Here is a 10,687-nt window from a genome sequence, read left to right as displayed (position 1 = left end):
AATATCCTCCTTTTTTAGCAGTGTTTTCCTGATGTGGGCAACCTTTTGTGTACAAACCCAGCTTTGTCCTTAACCAGCCAAAGCCGTGTGTAGGGACAAACTTCTAGTGACGTACAGGATCTGTAGTAACAGCTGTGACACAGTGAGTATGTAGGGCAGAATTAGGAGCAAAAGTGAGAAAATAAAGGCCAAGGTGCCAGCTTTTCCCTTCTCTCTCCTCTTCCACTCCCCCTCTTCATCAGACGGGCGCCCTGAGAGCTCCCCCTCCTGTCCCAAGCCCCCGTAGCCCCCAGCAGGGTCTGAGGGATGGAGACGGGGGCTGGAGGAGGAGAGCAGAACCGCTCAGGGGAGCCCCTCGGCGCCTCACGGCTCGGTTAACGGGGGCTCGGAGGGGAGCAGGGGCAGCGAGAGGAAGAGGAGCTGGGGCAGGTGGCCTTCTTCTCCTCCTCCTCCTCCTCCTTCTCCTGCCTGGGCTCGGCCGCAGGGGGGAGCCGATGCCGCAGCAGCCCCCTGAGGGGAAGAGCGCGGCCGGGGAGGGGGGGAGGCGAGGACCGGGAGCCCACCGGGGCCGGGCCCTGACGCACCTGGGGCCGGGGGCGGGCGGAGGTGCGGGGCCGGCCCCTTCCCCCGGTGCACGCCGCCGGGGAGCCGCAGACAAAGAACCGGGGGCCGGAGCCGGAGCGGGCACCGGGGCCGGGAGAGGGCGGCCCGGGGGCGGGGACGCGGCCGGGGGCGGCGGCCAGAGGCACCGGGGAGCCGAGCCCGGCGGCGGGGCGGCCGGGAGGCGAGGGCTGCGCTCGCCGGGGAACAAAAGGCTCCTGCCCGCCCAGCGGCGCCGTGCCCAGGGGGCTCCCGAGCCCCTTCCCCGAAAGCCATGGCCCGCAAGGAGCCCGGCTGCGCCTGGGGGGTCCTGCTGACCCTCTGCAGCCTGGGCGCAGCCCAGCCCCGGCAGAGGCAGTAAGTACCGTACCGTACCTGTGGGGGTCCCGGCGGCTCTGCAGGTAAAAGGGGCGGTGGGGAGGAAGGAGCGAGCCCCTCTGCTCCTCCCGGGGCTCCTCAGCAGCCGCTAACAAAGCCTCCCGGAGCCCCCCTCCAGGGGTTGGGGTCGGGGAGGCGAGCTGCGGCGCTTCCCCCGGCGGAGCTGCACGTTTGTACTCGCCGGCGCAAAAGTGCATAGCGAGAGAAGGGGAGGGGGGATTAAAAAAAAAAAAAAGGCAAGGGCTCCTTAGAAATACCTGTCTCTAGCTCCTCCAGCGCGGGGCTGCGAAGCTTTTATCTGCGAACAATTATTTAAGGAATCCGGGGTGTTGCGCTGAGCCTGGGGTGGCTGAAGGTAACGTTGGTTGTGCCCGAAGAGCACGCGAAACATTCCTGTGGGGAAAAGCAAGCGGGGAGAAAACGTTTCACTTCTGAGAGTTTTCTGCCTTTTAGAAATTGAATCCGCGGTTCGTTCCAGTGTGTTTAGGTTAACTTTGATTAAAGTTTGCTTTGTTCTTTATCCCTAGTGCATTATAGCCCGTCAACATCGTGAATAGCTGCATTAACTGAGTGCCATGGAGAACTTATTTTCACTTGCTTACTAGAAAATATTTCTTGTCCTGCCAAGTTTTGGTGTAACCTGACAGAGCCGTTAGTCAAATATGCTTAAAGGATCTGTCCAGTCACTGTCAAGTTAACTGTTTCGTTGCCAAGTTAAATATTTAATACTCAAATGCTACTTAATAAGTGACTTAAATAACTGTATCAACAAGCTGATACTTCGGGAAAAGTTGCTGCAGTTTAGAACAATGTGAATACATGTGTTTCACATATGGCACTGTAGTGCTGTGCTTATGTGACAGTTTGAATCTAATCATTTCATACCGGAGGCAGATGGTACTCTTTTCTCCCTCTCCAAATAGATCAGCTCTGCTTTTCTTACCAAGAATGCAGATTTAAAGCTAACTTTTTATTGTTATTTATTGGTGTTCTGATGAATTTTCAAACCTGGTGACCATAAGGTTTTGAATCTGTACCCCATGCAATTCAACTCGAATGCCATGAAGATCTGAACTTCCTTTGGGGGTAATGGGATCTCCATGGCAATGAGGCCTGCTGAGAGAGAGACATGGGGTTGGAATTTGATAAAAAATGACTTTGGGGGCTGTAGAATGCCATCATCCTCATCCCCAAGTGGTAATTAATCATGAAGTAAAGCAACCTGGTTTGTGGCACAGTAGAAAGGCATGGGCTGAGAAACTGTGCTTAAACAGTCATGAGGAATTGCCTTGTTTAAAAAAAAAAAATCTTTTTGCATAGAGAACAAACAAAACAAAAAACCAAAAAGGTGTGTCAAGTCATGAAGAGAATATAAATACATTGCTTACAGCCCAGCACATCAAAGAGTTCAGAGTTTGTAATGCTTTTAGTTGACAAGTTCGTGGCGTGGTGCCATTCAGCACAGAGGAATGGAATGAATTCCATTCAGAAACACGAAGATTGTATTATATATGGGATGTCTTCTACAGTGGCTTTAAAACTGTCTATGCCTGCTAAAATAATTCCTCTTTGCCAGAGTTTTTAAACTTGCAGTATATAATTATTTGAACAAAAATATGGTAACAGAACTGAGAAATTGAGTCCAGTCTTGTAATTGCTCTTTCTGAGTTGTTCTCTATAAACTGGAGATTTAGGTACACCACATTTATGTGACTGACATCTAGAAAGTCCTGAGTATCAGCACTGGGAGTCATTTCTTTGTGCATCAAGTTGGCCTGTGAAAATGGAGGCATGAGAAATAATTGAGGCAAAAATGTTAGAAGCATTTAAATTGTAGATCATGCCTTGTTTTGAAACAACACTTTACTGGAGATTCAGCTGCATCCTTACTCTTTCATGAAATTCAGTCTCTTTATGATTAGCTAATTGTATATTTAGTTTGTTAAAGATGCAATAAACATTTATATCATTATATAAATCAATAATCAGTGTATCAAAATGCTAAGAGTTAAATCCTGTAAGCCATTTAGGCTCTGTTCATTTCTATGTGCATTCTGCATGCATTTTATGGAAATTAGATACAGGCTTACACTGCTGGTGGTCACAGGTCTGAGCCTAAAGGGGTAAATTGTGGGAACCTGTATTACAGAATTGTCTGTTCTTTACTTTGTGTTTGTACATTAAGTGGCTTACAAATAAGCTTTTTGTAAATATCACACTCCTGTTACTGTTCTTGATGACCGTCTACTTCCAATCTTGCTCCTTAGGGGCTATTTGATTGCGGCACCTTCTGTTTTCCGATCTGGTGTTGAGGAAGCTATAAGTGTGACCATTTTTAACTCTATCAAGGAGACAACAGTCCAGATTCAGCTAGTTGTGAAAGGAGAAACTGTGTCAAGAGGCCATGGAACAATTCTGGGTGAGTTCCTGTTATTCTGAACTTGAGAATTAAGTTGAGGTGCTGTGGGAGCACATCAGTATCTCCTAAAGAAGTGCTTTGGGTGATAATGAAGGTGGAACTAAGCTAATATTTAACTCATTGGTTACTGCTGAATGTTCTCAGTTGTGATTGTGCTAATGTGGTTTTGATGTATGGGATCTCAAGCTTCCACAGATGATAATTTTGGAACAGCAGGATATGCTGTCAGAGACTCTGAGTAAAAATATCACATTGATGTTCAGGAGTATTATGGTGAATGTCTTTCCTTTTGAAAACTGAATGCTTGACACTGGGAAGCTGTATAACAAATAAGAGAAATTGAGTATGAAGAAAAATGCAAAGTCTATAACAACATAGTTTTCTACCCTCGTGTTAAAATGAATGCTGGAAATGCAGTCTCTCCATCATTGGGACTGAGTATTGCTGAGAGAGGTGGCAATATCCGTGTATATCTGATACTGGATATCTTTAAAATATGTGACACATCTGCCTGTCCCATGTAGAGAAACAAAAAGGTTTTTGATTATACCCAGCTTAATTCTGAAGGAATTTACATTGGTGAAATGAAGTCCAGTAGCACTGTTCTACCACTGCTAGTAGTGGTGGCAATTCAGGCAATCCCATTCTTTAACCATAATGTTTAACCCTTCTTTGTGCACAAATTGGGAGTTATATAAAAACCATTTCCGTTCCTGGAACAGATTCTCTGTTTTTATCCTCTCCTTGTTCTCTTTGAAATTGGCTGACAATTGCTAACTAAATCAAGGAGAACGATGCTTACACATGTGGACAACATATGTTATCTTAGGTATGGCCGTATCCAGCAATCGAAATAGATTCTATTAGTGTTTGTTTTGAGCGATTCAAGTTCCAAAAAAACTTGGTCCTTTCTATAGCAAAACAATTCTGTAATTATAGAACGCCCTCTGATGAAACCTCAGCCTTGGTGGACCTCTAACTGTAGAACACCATGTAGTGCACCTTAGGAAAAAAAAAAAGTGAATAAATGTGGACCAAGTTTATGTTGGAGAATTCTGCTAGGTCTGACTTGCTCACCCTGCTGATTGTTTGATGCAATGTGGGAATATTACTGCAGGTTAAATAATAATGAAGGGGTATTTCAGTTAAGAGTTCAGTTTTACAATACTGAGTCTCCTTTCAGCCAACTGCAGTTGTCTAAAACATTATTACCTTAGCTTGAGAAGAATAACTCTCTCTCTCTCTTTCATTTTAGATAAAGGAACAATCAAGTTGAAGGTAAGTGTCTGGTACTTTAAGACCTTTTTGATAAGAATGTGAGGGACTTGCGTTCAATCACAGCAGGCATTGATCTGTGAGCATTTGAGGCACAAGTACAAGTCACGTTCTGCTGCATCCACTAAGGAGGAAGTAGCCTTTGTGAGAGGACAAGCAGAGAGTGAAAAGAATAAAGATTATTTGTCTGTCAAGCTCTTACACCACTGAAGAAAATTACAACCCATGCAGTGATTATTTTTATAGATGTGACAGTACCTTGATGTATAAGTGACATGGAACAGATCACAGAAATTCACGGAAGGGACAGATTACCAAGCAACTGGATTTAGGTCCATTCACCATGACTCTTTGGGCCTGGCCACCCAGCCAGATTTTAATCCAACAAAGCGTACGCTCATCCAAGCCTTGAGCAGCCAGCTTCTTCAGGAAGCCTTACTGAAGTCTAGTAGACCACATCCACAGCCTTCTCCTAGTCCACTGAGTGTGTCACGTTGTCATGACCTAGAGCCGTGTCTTGCATAACATGGTTGATTTTCCCATGTAATGTGCCATATTCAGTGGAAGCTGAACATGTAGATCAGATATCACTATGAGTGATGAAGATAAGGTAGAAGAGAATTTCCTGCCATGTTTTTAGCATGACTTTGCCTCCTTTGAAGTTTTTATGTTGTAAAAGATCTAGCCGTTCTTCATTTTCTTTTTATTACCAACACACAGTCACACTGAAATGCAGCAGGTGGCTGCTCATTGCTCACTTCAGCGACAATTATTCTAGGGTAGTAACTGTACTTTCCCAGGAAGTTCAAAGGCTTTTCTATTTCTGTCTCACTGTTTTCTAGGTGCCTTCAGGACTTCGTGGACAAGGACATCTAAAAGTTTGGGGCAATCGACATATAGCAGAGGAAGGCTACATTTTTCACAACTATACCACAGTAACTATTGATAGCAAAGGATCATCAGTGTTCATCCAGACTGATAAGCCTGTCTATAAACCCAAACAGAAAGGTAAGGTGGCCTTGGAGAACTTGTCAGATGCTAGTTAGGGCTGCTTTCAGGCAAAAAAAAAAAAAAAACAAAAAAAAAACAAGGATATATTCTAGGATGGAGCCTTCTGCTCAGTGTCAGCTGATGAACAATTAATTTCCTCTCTTCCTTCTTTTAGTGTTGATAAACCTGTTTATGGTTACTTCTGACTTGAGACCAACCAATGACAAGGTAAGGGAAATTGTTTTATTTCACACTGTAAAGTGTGGTGAGATACTTGGCAACCTGTATTTTACTCTGACATATTTATGCAGAAACACAGTTGATTTCTTCATCTATTTTGGCATCTCACGTGAATGCTTGTTGTTATTTGCAATTTAGTTGTTTTAATTTGATCACACTGGTGTTGAAGGAGAATACAGTCTTGTACTGCTATCAGATAAACATAACTATACCAAAGCAGTTAGAAGAATAATAATTTTTCAGAGCCTTGCACTCCATTCAGGTGTTGCACAGATACATAAAGCATTGCTTTTCCAGTCAGATGCTTGAATGAAACATTTCTTTCTGAGGCTTCTCTTAATGAAGAAGAGATGCTTAAACTTTGCTCCCTTGTGTGCCATAACACGCTCAGCAGTTTGTCAGCTCTTGTTTCATACAATCTTTTATTATTTTTTTCTTTCAGATTGAAGCCTATGTAGTGGTGAGTATCTGCCAATCATCTAGCATGTATTCTGTAGAGGCACAAGATCCTCATAGCCTTAAGAGGAACAAGTCACAAGTTTGTACCTTTCCAAGTCCATTATGGCTATTCCCAACTGTAACCTATGCCATTGTCTCTACCTCTGTGTCTTTAACAGATTTGTGTCTTGGTTGTGTTGTTTTTTTGTTTGTTTTTTTGTTTGTTGTTTTTTTTATCATCAACAAATATACTTGTTTTCTACTTCAGTGTCAGAAATCCATTCCCATTTTTCTACCTGAGAAGAACTGGTAGATTCACTGGGGTTTATAAATGTAATAGTCCCACTCAATTTCTCCCTTCTTTTCAATGCAGACCTACTCCTATCCTTCATCTGGCTGGGCTGATATAGCAGGGCCAATCTCATCTCTGCACCCAAACATTATGATAGTGGAAAATAGAAATTCATGGCAAGGAAAGGGTGCTCCTGTCTTCTTCCTTATGAGGTGAATGAGAGGTTCCTTCCGTGTCTAGTCTTTTTTTTTTTTACTTTTTTTTTTTTTTAAGCCATATGTTTTCTTTTGCTGTCAGCAAGTAGAAGAATTCACCCTCTTCCTTTGCTTGCATTCTGTCACAGATTTAATGCTGACAAAAACAAGATTAATTTCATCTGGCTTTGTCGTCTAAAATTTGTCTTGTTAGTTGTACTACTCCCTCTGTGAATGGAAAGAAAGCATCTTCAAAGGCCTGTTCATCCCATCCAAAATAGTTACCCTAAGACAGGTGGAAGATCTGCCCCTTGACAGTGCTTACCCGTGTGTGTTGGCTGTAGAAGCAGCATCCTTAAATGAGCACTGAATCTTAGAAAGCAAATACCCTCCAGTAAAGTAACTTCAGAAATTTTGGACAGATGCTAATTACATATGAGCTGTTAGTGAAGTGTGTGTGTATGTGCATGTGTGTGTGTATATATAATGTTCTTTGTTGCAAACTGAATTAAACATTATTAGTGATACTCGCTTTCACTGTGATGTCTCTCATTCCTAAAATATTATTCAGGATCCTCGGGGGTCTCGTATGATAGAGTGGAGCAATTTGAAGCCATTTTGTTGTGGTAAGTTCCAGATTGTTTAAGCTCAATGTGTTATTTACCTTTGCTGGCTGCCTCTAGCTTCTGCTTATACTGAATTGTGTTCAATAGGCCTTTACAAGGATTAATAACTGGGAGAGTTCACAGTGTGTTGTTTTCTTCCTCAGGCATTGTAAATATGAGCTTTCCGTTGTCTGATCAGCCAGTGTTTGGAGAATGGCTCATCTTTGCTGAAATGCAGGGGCACACATACAACAAATCCTTTGAAGTTCAGAAATATGGTGAGTTATCCACCTTGTGTTTGACTGTAACCCAAGAGCAAAACATTATGAAATGTTTTTGCTTAAGATGAAACACCTGAGAAATAATGCATTAAAATGTCATCAGGAAAAAATCCTTACAGGTTATGTATTTCAGGGATATAGACACTTGAATTTTAAGCAAGCCTTTGTTCATGTCCTCCACACTACAAAAATGACCTGAAATGGAGTGTCATATTGCACAATCCATTCATGTAACAAAGATTTAATGTGGCTTTGGAAAGCTGTAAAGATGCTTTAGTTCTGTCAATGCTTTCCTTTCTTTCCCAGAGCCCTATTTGGAATTCTCAGTTCCTTTTTTGCTAGCCCTTTTTTGGTCTCAAAGTCTCCCTGTATGATGAAGGGTGGGCATTGTTCCACCCAGCACACCATCTATATTTTATGACCTGATCACCCAAGCTTTGTCAGACACTGACTTGCTTTGCCGTTCTTGTTGATCTATTTATTCTCCACTCAATACTGTCCTGACCGTGTTGCGTTAGCTACACCGCCCTCATCCGACCATCAGCAGGGATCTTGTCAGAGTTGTGTATGTCTTTGCTATAATCTGGAGAGTAATATCTTGAAAAGACTTGTATTTCCTTCTGTTGTAGTGTTACCCAAGTTTGAGTTGCTGATTGATCCGCCTCGCTACATTCGTGACCTTTCCAAATGTGAAAAAGGAACTGTCCATGCCAGGTAGGAATGTATTCCAAGTAAAGCTCCATTACTATAGCTTGTAGTACACGCACAGCATGGTGCAGTCACTGGAGCTCAGAACTCCTCTGCTGCAGACTTCACAGATGATTTCTGGTTGTCATCAGAAGCTTTCCTATGTAAGAGCCTTCATAAAACATGTTAAAAATGACAAATTGGAAAACTTTGTGATGTTTTTTCTGTTTTCTAGATGTGCAAGTCACATGGTACTAGCCTTAATATAATCAGGGAAACAGAAAACAGCTGGAAGTTATTCATTATCTTCTTTCCATTTCAGATATACATTTGGAAAACCAGTGACAGGAAAGTTAATTGTCAATATGACTATAAATGGTGTAGGGTATTACAGGCATGAAGTGGGACACCCTGTCCTCAAGACCACCCAGGTGAGGGAGACCATTGAGTCAGCTGCAATAAAATGCCTGATCTGTACTCTTTGAAGTTAATACTATGGCTCTATTTTATGTCACTGATGGGAGACCAGAAAATAAATGCAATAGTTGGGTCCAGCATAGTAAAAATATTATGTGCTTTTACACTATATGTTATTATTTGGGGGAAAGAGAACTTGTTGGTGTAGTATTAATCTTGTTTTAGAGTATATGGGGCTGAGGGAGAACATGACAGAGAAGACTGGGACAGAGGTAGCTCAGATAATGGATGAGGGAGGAAAATAAAAACTTGCTTTTTTTTCTCCTGCCCCCATTAGTTCCCTCCACCTCACATCCTTTAAAAATACTGCTGCAAATTCCTGTCAAGTGTCTACGCTTTAGACTTGGCTTCTAGACCCTGTTTGAATGTATATGCAAACTTATGTTTCCCTTCCCCAACACGCTTGGTAGATTGATGGCTCTGCTGTTTTCGATGTGTGTGTGAAAGACATGATGCCAGCTGACGTTCCGGAACATTTTCGAGGCACAGTCAATATCTGGGCAACAGTGACCAGCTCAGATGGGAGCAAGCAGGTTACATTTGATGACTCGACACCTGTTCAGAAACAGCTGATTGATATCAAGTACTCCAAGGATACTAGAAAACAGTTCAAACCTGGACTGCCTTACAAAGGAAAGGTAAGATTAAAAATAGAGATACTGACATGTAGTTGATGTAAGGTTATACAGACCTGATCTTGGAGTGTTACACCATGTCCTGGTGTGTTTTTTCCACCTGCTGTTTTTATCGTTGACCAGAATTGCCAATAATATAAAACATTGTTTTCTACATGAAACACTGTGTAGGTAGAAGTCACTTACCCTGATGGAAGTCCAGCTGACAGAGTCACTATTCGAATTAAAGCCGAACTCACACCAAAGGACAATGTTTATACAAGTGAATTGGTATCAAGAAATGGCCTCGTGGAGTTTGAAATCCCCTCCATTCCGACAGCTGCCCAGTATGTCTGGCTGGAGGTAGGTGAAAGCTCTTTATAGGATTAGTAGGCTTTAATGTAGCTAATCTTGTCAAACCCGCACTTTATAAGTCATTGCTACAAACAGGAAACTGATGCCTTTTACCTTCAACTTATTTATCTAAGTGTGGCAACACTTGCTTCTTTTTTTCTTACTGCTAATTGAACTGATGATTATAACCATCGTGAAAACCTACTTCTCCATAGTTCAAGTGTCCAATATTTTGAGAGTACTGTTGCCACGTGAAGATGACAGTAGAGTTGAAGAGAGAAAATATGGGAGGTGGGAATACAGGGTAAGAAGAGAGTAGGAATTGAGCTTGCTATGCATGAATAACATTCAGATATAATTTTCGTTAAGACCAAAGTGACAGCGATTGATGGGAAACCATCTGGAGATCAGTATCTGCCAAACTACTTGTCCATCAGTAGCTGGTACTCACCCAGCAAGTGTCACATCCAGCTCCAAGCACCAGATAAACCTTTCCAGGTATGTTGGCTTCATATTCCTTCATGGCAACAACTGCAATGTTTGGCTTTATGCACTTTGGTCTAATTAAATCTTTCCAGCCTTTTCTGTTTCCTGGGGTCGTGGACTGTTACTGTTTCCACTACGAAAGTGCAGTTGTAGCTGCACTTCCCACACCAAATAATTGTTCAATGTGGTCTGCACATGGTTCCAAGCGAAGTTCTTGTGATGTTTTGTACAGCTTCTCATTTTCTTTCATGTTGTGGGAACAGGGGAGACAGTTTGATATGAGATCAGGCATTTATTTTTTTTTTGTATTTGAATGTACATTATTCTGTTCACCTCCAGTAATGTTCACGTGAATTG

The 10,687-nt window shown here is 42.5% G+C and overlaps 1 protein-coding gene across 3 annotated transcripts in view; it reads left to right on the top strand.

Moving 5' to 3' along the window:
• Window positions 1–790: 790 nt before the first annotated feature.
• Window positions 791–10,687, top strand: part of CPAMD8 (C3 and PZP like alpha-2-macroglobulin domain containing 8) — a gene marked incomplete at its 3' end in the record, with an annotated part of 53,267 nt that continues 43,370 nt past the window's right edge. For all 3 annotated transcript variants that reach the window (XM_082779821.1, XM_082779820.1, XM_082779822.1), the window contains exons 1-13: window positions 791–957; window positions 3,246–3,397; window positions 4,653–4,675; window positions 5,515–5,680; window positions 5,838–5,890; window positions 6,345–6,362; window positions 7,398–7,452; window positions 7,596–7,709; window positions 8,342–8,426; window positions 8,722–8,830; window positions 9,287–9,514; window positions 9,683–9,853; window positions 10,214–10,342. In XM_082779821.1, coding sequence (XP_082635947.1) covers window positions 875–957; window positions 3,246–3,397; window positions 4,653–4,675; window positions 5,515–5,680; window positions 5,838–5,890; window positions 6,345–6,362; window positions 7,398–7,452; window positions 7,596–7,709; window positions 8,342–8,426; window positions 8,722–8,830; window positions 9,287–9,514; window positions 9,683–9,853; window positions 10,214–10,342 — 1,386 coding nt within the window. In that variant the 5' untranslated portion in view covers window positions 791–874. The remainder of the gene's footprint in view (window positions 958–3,245; window positions 3,398–4,652; window positions 4,676–5,514; window positions 5,681–5,837; window positions 5,891–6,344; window positions 6,363–7,397; window positions 7,453–7,595; window positions 7,710–8,341; window positions 8,427–8,721; window positions 8,831–9,286; window positions 9,515–9,682; window positions 9,854–10,213; window positions 10,343–10,687) is intronic.

Source organism: Aythya marila (assembly GCF_965140915.1).
Source record: "Aythya marila genome assembly, chromosome: 27".
Lineage (NCBI taxonomy): Eukaryota > Metazoa > Chordata > Aves > Anseriformes > Anatidae > Aythya > Aythya marila.
Note: the sequence above shows the minus strand (reverse complement) of the source record. Positions and strands in the feature narration are given on the sequence as shown.